The following is a 9,651-nucleotide window of genomic DNA, read 5'->3' as shown; positions in this document are numbered from 1 at the left end:
TATTGGTGCATATGTACTTTTAATGTAAAGTAAGTAAAAAGTAAAAAGCCAAATATTCCTCCCTGAAATGTATAGTGGAGCAGAAGTATAAACGGAAAAACTAAAGTACAAGTGCTTTAAAACTTTACTAAAGCACAGTACACAATGTACTTGGTGACTTTTTCACCTCTGAGGAGTAGCACAATCCTTTGAACCCATCTGATTTAAAAGCAGAGACAAAACTATAAAGAAGAGGAACAAAATCTGTGTTACAGCCTCAAGTCACTCAGTATTTATTTATACATTGCTTTATGAAAGGTTTATGAGATGCAGCATCAGCACACTTCATATTACTGCTTTCAAAACACTGTTTGCCCCTGGATTAGTCTTATTTACGCTGGAGAGGCTTGCTCTATAACCCAGTGTGTAATGACAAATCGCTGCAGATCTTAAGGCTCTGAACAGTAAAAAGCAGACGTCTGTTTCAGTCTCATTTACTTTCTTACTACCAAGCACGTCTCAACCTGCCTCCTCAGCACCTTTCAGCAGTTTCCACATCATACTCCACATGTGAATAGCAGCTCAGAAGTGCTTATTTACACTTCATTCGAACCAGTGTTGACATGTAGACGTGCCGTCTCCACACGTGCAATATTAATCTGCTGATCCTGTTGCAAATAGCCTCCAATAAGCGTCTACATTACTCCACACCGGTCTGGTTTCACACGAGTGTTTCATTGTGAGAGGTGGATGTGTTGCTTGTGTTGGGTGCAGACGAAATTAAAGATTTGATGCACAGCTCCAGCAGAGTCTCTATAGTCCTGATCAGAAGAATGTTCACACTGAGGTTAAGAGGCAGCACAAAGATGGAGAGTGCACTCATGAACCCTATCATTACAGTCGCCCCCGGGTGGGGAAAACCCCACTGTCGCCACCCACTTTGGCTCCTGTATTGTGAGACCACATGTTCCTCCATGATAAATGTCAGAGGTATACCTCTCTTTGTCCTTTCCTGCTCCTGTCCTTCTCTCTCTGCGGGCAAACACTCAGGGGAGATGAGGACAAAGTCTCCATGGTGATGCGCCAACATCTGCACCCTGTTCCAGGAATACGCTCTGTGAACAGTGCAGCTGCTCTCTGTTTTCTCTGGGTCAACACACTGTGCTGGCTCTGACTCCAACACCCCAGAGTTCACAGGCTTGGAGGGCGCAGCAGACGGCGCTGGAACAAGGTCTTGCAAGCAACTGTCACAGTTATTGTTAATGTTGCGTTTCTCTCTGTGTGTCCTCGCCGTCTGTGTAGGGGCCTGTTGGCTTCTCTGAAGGCCGATACTCACAGTCAGGAGGAACAGGAGGAAGGAGAGGAAGGCCATGCCCCAGCAGGGATTCACAGTGCTGGGCATGGGGCTGAGCAGGTTGGGCAAACATCTGATGAGGGAGTTTGTTGTGTGCACACAGGCAGTGGCCCACATTTCCTCCTGCTTCCATCGCCACCTGACATTGACGGCGACAACGACCCACACTGACAGGCAGCAGAGGTAACTGACAGCATGAGACGATGTCTTTTCTCTGTCTTTGTTGTCCTCCTGCTGCTCTTCCACAGTTACCTCCCCAACATAACAATGCTGTCCATCAGAGCCCACTCTTTGACTCTGAGCGACGACAGACTGAGGCCACAGCAGTCTGGTCAGAGTCTCCACGGCGATCAGAGGTGTGGTCAGGAGCAACACGGCACCGTATGTGTGGCTGAGAAAGAGCAGGAAGCGCAGGGCAATGGCATCACCAATCGGGGACAACTCAGTCAGCCAGGACTCAAAGATGTAAAGGAAAGTCAGAAAAACTGTGGGATAAAAAAATAACAAAGTGTCAGTGAGTTAGGGGATCGGACTGGATTAGAGCAGTGGTTCCCAACCAGAGGTGTGTGTAAAGATGATGGAGCAGCTCAGCTAATTGGGAAAAATAAAAGACCCCCTCAAGACATGTTTTAAGAGATCTGCTTGGAATATCAATTTGTGTTTGATATGTTTTTTCCACAGAAGAAAAATTGAATTACCAAGATAGAAATTCTGCATCCCTCTTTGAAAAATCCACAATCTATTAAAGTGCAATTATTATCCATTTCACACAAGATGTCTCCTACTTCACTGAAAAGATTTATTTTCATTATCAGTTAATCGATCGATAAACAGTGACAAATGCCCATCAAAATTTCTTTGAAGATATACTATGCAGGATTTTTCTAAAAACAATGTATGGACTAATACAAAAGTACCCCCCCAATCATCACTTATGACCCACTAGAAGTGTGTAGCAGTGTATTTATCTGCAGACGCTGCCCTCTGCCTGTATTTTATTATTTTCCTCTTATTTTACTGTGTTCAGGACGTTCCTGGGTACAGCGCATAGGTAAGGTTGAGCCTTCAGATGTGGCACTGCAGAAGGCACTATGCCACACTGCAAATGGCACTGCACGAAAGTTACATTTTGGTATGATTTGGGTGACACACTCACTAAAATTATGGACACACCAATTCCATTAGATCCAGGACTTCAAATTTGAAATTAAATTAAAGCTCCAGGAAGTGTATTGCATTAACCTGGAAGTCAGATCCCCCCTCTCTATATCAAAGTGGACATCAGAAATGACAATTTTCCAATGCAAATGCCTCTAGAGAAGATCACCTATGTCCTGAAAAAAAGATATGATGCCGTTCATCGAGTATATAGAGACATTACCTTTATCAACTGTGGACTAATCTCTGAACTGGCTCCATTGTAAGCTGTTAGTCACATCCAGGTACAGTGGTCTTGTGTGAGGTGTTGAATTTTTTTGTTTGTTTGTTTGTTTTCTATTTTGTTTTTTAGGGGGGATAGGTTGTGGTGTTCATGCTAGATTAAAAAAATTACAAGAAAATATTATATATAAAATAATATAAAAAACACAAATATGGCGGCAAATCAGCAAACAGACAAAACTCGTTCCAAAATGACGGTGAAATAACAGATTGCTTTTTACTTTTACTTTCACTCGTGGGCGTGTTAATGAACAGTAACTGTCAATTCCTGCATAGTACACCTTTTAAACAGTATTTACACCTTCAGATTACTTGTTTTGTCCATCTAACTCTCTAAAAGCCAAAGATATTCAGCGTACTATCACAAAGGACAAAGCAAATCCTCACAGCTGAGAAGCTGAACTAAGAAATGTTTGGCTGTTTGTGCTCTTAAAATGACTTGTAACCGTCATTTTATTGCTCTACTTTGACCATTCAGTCGATTCAGTTCAGCTATAATGTCTTAAATGAGAAAATATTGTAACAATATCCACTTTACGATACACATTTGGAACATTACAGGTGGCGCTGATGAAGTCCGATGCACCCAGTCATGCCTCCATACTGACCTGTGACCAGGAAGTCGGTGAAGACCAGGAGGCAGCAGCAGCAGAAGCTGACCAGACTGTAGGGGGCAGCCAGCGAGGGCAGGAAGAGGAGACTGCAGGCCAGTTTACCCACACACAACACCACCGCTCCTTCCAACACACCATCCATGGCTACAACAAGACAACACATTCACGCGGTTCAGCATATCGAAAAACTGGTTCTCCTTTAGCCTCAGGGTGGAGGAGTTCAGGAATGCCAGGCACTCTGCTGTCAGTAAACACCCCCCCAATGGTGTTAAATATATCTGTATGTAATGTTTTTACATGATCTTCCCACTGTCAGGGAATGTTTCTGCCCCGTGGTTGAAGATCAATATTTTTGTTGTTTACATTAGTAGTGAACCCTGGACCAGACAGCTGTTTACAGTCGATCAAAAATGAGTTCTCTGCCCTCAATATGATATTTAAAATGATATTTAACACCAGAAATTAATAAACAAATGCCATGAAATTCCTCAGTAATGTAAAACAGATGCAAATTTACACACAGACTCTGGTGCTGGGAAGTGAGTGTAAATAAACCGACCTACTGACCATGATACTGCACAGTCAGACTGGTTCAACCTGTTGAAACTTCTCCATTATCTCTATCGTGTGCTTCCAGTATGAACATTCAAACTACCTGCAACAGAAAACTATGAATGTAGTTAAAACAACTGCTGTGAAGTTCTTACCTGGAATCACAGGAACCTTTAGAGCTGCATGTCAATATGAGCTTCAAATGTTTCATCAGTTGCCTTCACTTCCCCCTGTTGCTCCGCCCTCATGGGGATAATGACACCCCCTCCCTCCTGCTTCCCCCTCGCCTCCCCACCTCCCGTGCTCCCTGCTGCACCTGGCCTGCGAGAGGTGAGAGAACATGTGCGGCTTGGAGGGTGTGGCACTGTTTGTACAGACAAGAAAACCTGTCTAACAACTAACTAACTAACAGTGAGAGATGCAAAGTGCATGTCGGTGCGTGTGTGTGTGTTTCAGCGTGTGTGTGTGTGTGTGTGTGTGTCAGTATATCAGTGTGTTGACATCGGTGAAGGGCAGACTGAATAAAAGATGTTTCATTTTCACTGAGAAAGTACAAACATTCCTGTGCTACACCCACCTTGTTCAAACTACAGTATGTTATTTCAAAGGTTACAGCAAATACACACATGCAGGGTGTTTCTTAAAGCAGGATTAGACTGTAGATCACATAACACATATTATTCATTCACACTTTTAAATGCTTCATTTTAACCTCAGACCCCGTTAAGATTGGACAGATGGGATGGTCCTATTTAACAAACAGAGGAGTGCTGCGTTGTGCATTATGTATCTATAAGTTCCTCCTGGGAACGCTTCCTCATTATCTGTTCTCCGATTACATCTAAATGTCAGGTCAGTCACAAGACATTTTAATTTAGATGCACCTCTTGTTCAAACGGAACTTTGAAAAAACTGGCTTGAAACACAATGCGCCTCACAGATGGAATTAGATGCGAAAAACGTTTGGTTAGGATCTCGTTTTTCATCAGAAGACTTTAAAATAGGCTGCGGGTGAAATTTAATTGTGGCACTTTTGACGCATCACATGAGATGGTGATGTTTAAATGTTTAAATTTTCATTTTTGTTGTTTCCAAGCCCTTAAAAGACTTGTCACCCATGTTGGTTTAAAAGCTCTTTCGAAAGTTGATGAGCGTGATACGATCGATCGAAACATCCAGAACAGCCACTTACCTTGGGGTGAGATTGTTTTTTACCGTGGCTTTCAGCGTCAAGAATAAACTCTGAAACTCATCTTCTAAGCCAAAGTAGTCAAGACGTCCTAAAACTGAACATTTAGAGTTCTGTGACAACCAGACATGCTGAGGAAGTTTGCGTAATATGATTAAAAAAAGCCTCTAAATGAACCTGGTGGCAAGACTGCTTTTCGAAAACAGGAGGCTCACAGATATGTCTGCATGTTCCACTGATACAAGAAGAGGTTTGCAGACCACATTTTCTTATCAGGTTTTATTGACTTTTGTTTACCGAGATACATGTGCAGCAGGAAGCAGGAAATTGTGCAAAGTAGAGTCAGATAAAGCTCATAGAAAGCCTCGATTTGTGACTTTTTTTTTTTGCCAAACAGAAAACAAACAAGATCTGTTCAGTTTTTGAAGGTCTCAATAATAGCATCATGTTTAAGCTCATGAAAAGCTGCAGCAGAGAGAGAGTACTAGGTTCCTGCGAATCCTTAAGAAGTCTAAAAGATTGAATTGATTTATCTAAAAATAAAGCCTGACTTGGCATTAAAATATATTAAATCAATCTTTCAAACATCTTAAAAATGCTAACAAATAGAATTTATGAATTGTTTTTGTCTGACGTTCAGTGTAAAGTCTGAAAATAATTGGTTTGGGCAGCACGGTGGTGCAGTGTTTAGCATTGTTGCCTCACAGCAAGAGGATTCCTGAGGTGGGGGGTTCAAACCCAGGGTGGGGGAGCCCTTTTGTGTGGACTTTGCATGTTCCTCCCAGGTCAACGTGGGTTTTTTCTGGGTACTCCAGCTTCCTCCCACCATCCAAAGACATGCAGGTTAATTGGTGACTCTAAATTGTCTGTAGGTGTGAATTTGTGTGTGAGTGGTTGTCTGTCTCTATGTGTCAGTCCTGTGATAGTCTGGTGACCTGTCCAAAATGTACCCCACCTCTCTCCCAATGTCAGCTGAGATAGGCTCCAGCCCCCCCACGAACCCAAACACGATAAGCAGTTACAGAAAATGAATGAATGGTTACGTCTTTTTTTAATAGAATTGACCGAATGCCTCAAAGATCAGGATGGCGGAACCCAGGATGCTCAGAGCAGAGGAACCATTGTCTGTGAGCTGGCTCTCACTGGACCCTGGACGACATAAGAAATTCAATGAAATTTTGCCATCTAACCAAGATTTTTGCGACGTGGCTGAAACCGGTACAATGCCATGTGTACGAGTCTCAGTGTATTTTATACAAAACGCGTTTTAAACTCGGCACAATGGGAATTGAGGCAGTGGAATCCCATTTGCAGATTAAGACACGCAAAATTGCCAAGAAAACACAGTTCTGTTCTACCTTCAAGTCGTGTTTTATGTCGCAGTAAACATTTGGGCAAAATTGTCCCTAACCTAAAGTAAGTGATGTCAGTTCATGTTGAATTTTGGTTATGTAAAATCAGTCTAAAATTTATGTCTGAATGGCATTTGAAAAAGTCTTGAAGGTAACTTGTCATTAGTTTAGGGACGTTGGAAGCACTTTGTGACTCAATAGCAGTGATGTGACAGTTCTGTAAGTGCAGTGTACCTTTTATCATAAGCAGGCTGAGCAACGTTTGAAACATTTACTAAATACAATTTAACAGTGCAAATGTAAACAGCTTGTATTTAGTGTGTTTGTAATATCCATACTGTAGACTGGCAGCGAGGGCACTGTAGAAGTGTGGCAGAGTGCTGCAGTCATTTCCTTCTTATCCTCTTTTGTATCTTGAGTGTGACTCATGTCCAAGATACTGTTTTGCATTTCCTATGAATAGGGAAACACAAATTTGAAAGTCTTTGTGTTACTTTGTATGTACGTGTGCAAACACTGTGGAGTGGGTAAGAAAGCAGCCATGTGTGCCAAAATGTGGCCTGCTCAGAAACTTACAGCGTGCATGATAATAACAGGGTAAGCTTTTAATGCTGATGATCACACTTAAAGGAATACTTCACATGAACATTTGTATATCAGTTATTTATCGCATGCTACTGTGAATTTGTAAAGACAACAGTATTTTTCTCACATGCCTCCACAGTGGAAGAGAAAAAGGGCAAACATTCCTCATGAATTGAAGTAAACAGAGACTGTGTTTAACAAAAGCAAAACTATATCAAAACATCCATTCACAAACTGACACAGCTCCTGCAGTATGATCCAAGTCTCATTGAGCCAAACATTCCGATTTAAAAACATCAGTACAAAGTGCGTTTGAACTCTGCTCAAGTGGAGCTCATACGCACATGCATGCTAAGGCTCTCTCAGGGCACGCTACTTGTAGGCGGGAGGTTTTACATTGTAATGCATGTTTTGGGAAAGTACTGAGCATACAACTGGATGAATAAGACTTGGACATTTGTCACTGTTTGCACCTAGTTGACAGTTTAGTAGGCACAAAACTGTGTCAGGAAGGTTTCGAGTCAACTTTGTGATGGTTTTGAAGGTTATAGTGTTTGTGGTAATGTTAACTTGATAAGTGTTTCCAATATACATGAGGGCGCAAGCGCACATAACTATAAAAGATGCAAGGGCATGAAAAGCACACAATGGGGTGTTTCTACTATTTTGAATATCCGTATCCAGATTGGGATGGACAAAATATGATATGCAATAAAACTCAAAAGCACCACAAACTACAGCAGGGTCGTCAAACTCATTTTAGTTCACGGACCACATAAAGCCCCAGTTTGATCTCAAGCAGGCTGGATCAGTAAAACCATTGCATTATAACCTATAAATAACAACATCTCCAAAGTTTTACCTTTCCTTTAGCGTAAGGAGGTACATTCTGCAAATGTTCATCCATTTACACAGATGATGAACAGCGGTTCAATATGTCTCAGGTTGTCCGCTGTTGTCCATTTACAGATCAAAAGTGCTGGCAGTGCCTTAGCAATAGTGTTCTACCACTACTGTTTTAAGATATCTTTGAATATGACAACAATAATTCATTGTTTTTTTCCAGAGAGCTGTATACTGGTCAGAGTGAAAAGCCTCTGAAGCAGTATGTAGTAGACTACTCATTAGCCCCTTTTACACTGCCTCTTTAAGGCAAGAATTTCACGCCATCATGCCACCTCGCCAACTCGCCAATCTGTATAAAAGGTACAATTGTGGAATGGGGGGAAGGAGTTGTTCCCCCTCTGAGCTGGAAATGGGGGTCGTAACAGGGCCAAAACAATGTCTCTATAAATGGGACTACCAACTAGACCAAATCATGGGCAGCATGAATGTGACAGTTTGATGACATGTTATGTGTGTGACCCGCCACGCAAGATTTAAAAAGTAGCTGTTATCAGTTAGCGACTATCTCAAAGAAGAGGAACAGCTGCCAAAAATGTCCACTAATTAGGAAAACAATGAGGTAATAACGTCTGGGGGCAGAGAATGAAATTAGCCACCACATAGCAGAGACAGTAAATGATAGTTATACCATGTTATACCATAGGGGCTGTGACTCAGAGAGCAGGTTGTCGGCTAATGGGAAGGTCAGGGTTCAATCCCCGGCTCATCCAGCCCCTATGTTGACCAGAAACCAGAAAAGCGCTATACAAGAGCAGTCCATTTACCATTATTTGTTTATAAAGCACTGCCGACGCTGTTGTGTTAAATGTCACGACCATCACCCCTCTACTGATTCCCCGATGCTTGGAAGCTCTCTAAAATCACACACTGGAGTGTAATGATGCCGCCGTCATTGGGTTCTGTATAAAAATGCAAAAGTGGCGGGGCATTGGTGGCTTAGTGGATAGAGCAGGCGCCCCATATACAAGGCTGTTGCTGCAGCGGCCCGGGTTCGAATCCAGCCTGTGGCCCTTTGCTGCATGTCATCCCCCCTCTCTCTCTCTCTCCCCCTTTCACACTTACCTGTCCTGTCCAATAAAGGCAAAATGGAAATATTTCTATGTAATTTATTTGTGGTTTAATAGTTTATGTAAAGTAAACATATAATTTTATTGTAGAATAGATTGCAACAGACTCTTTCACAAAAAAAAAAACGACAATATATAACGACGACATATGTAGCTGTTGCCCCCCTTTTTCAATTTAACACTAGTTCTTCTTTGAACATAGATGTATTTTTCAGAATCTGAATGAGCCACAAGAGCCTGTTCTCTGGCCAACACACTGTTGAAGGACCTGCTCTCTCTACGGGCTCCCCCATCCCATGGGCCCCAGCGCAACCACACCGCCTGCACTGTCTATATTTACACCCGTGTTCGACACCCCTGAACCGCTTCCTCCACAGACGACCACAAAGTTGAATCAGCACCTCTCTAAAACTGTTTCAACCTGATAAACAAAACGGCAAATGAGTGTTTAATCCAATTACTCTTAATACAAGATAAATATATCACAAGACAATAAGATTAGATAAGATTTTCTTTTTAAACTTGAGCACCATGTGTCTCATTTTCACATGTGAAGTGATCATCATTTCTATCTCCTCTTACTTTCAGCCGTGAGGCAACATGTTCCCTTGCT

The 9,651-nt window shown here is 42.1% G+C and overlaps 1 protein-coding gene across 1 annotated transcript; it reads right to left on the bottom strand.

Moving 5' to 3' along the window:
* Positions 1-248: 248 nt before the first annotated feature.
* On the bottom strand, positions 249-4,245 carry LOC126386511 (uncharacterized). The gene is made up of 3 exons (XM_050038906.1): positions 4,095-4,245; positions 3,382-3,531; positions 249-1,818 (listed from the first exon to the last, which is right to left on the bottom strand). Exons 2-3 carry the CDS (start codon positions 3,527-3,529, stop codon positions 701-703), a joined length of 1,266 nt encoding a protein of 421 aa, XP_049894863.1. The 5' UTR covers positions 3,530-3,531; positions 4,095-4,245; the 3' UTR covers positions 249-700.
* Positions 4,246-9,651: the final 5,406 nt, after the last annotated feature.

This window comes from Epinephelus moara, chromosome 24, assembly GCF_006386435.1.
Source record: "Epinephelus moara isolate mb chromosome 24, YSFRI_EMoa_1.0, whole genome shotgun sequence".
In the NCBI taxonomy this organism is placed as follows: domain Eukaryota; kingdom Metazoa; phylum Chordata; class Actinopteri; order Perciformes; family Serranidae; genus Epinephelus; species Epinephelus moara.
The sequence above is the reverse complement of the archived record's forward strand: the minus strand, read 5'-3'. Positions and strand labels throughout refer to the sequence as shown.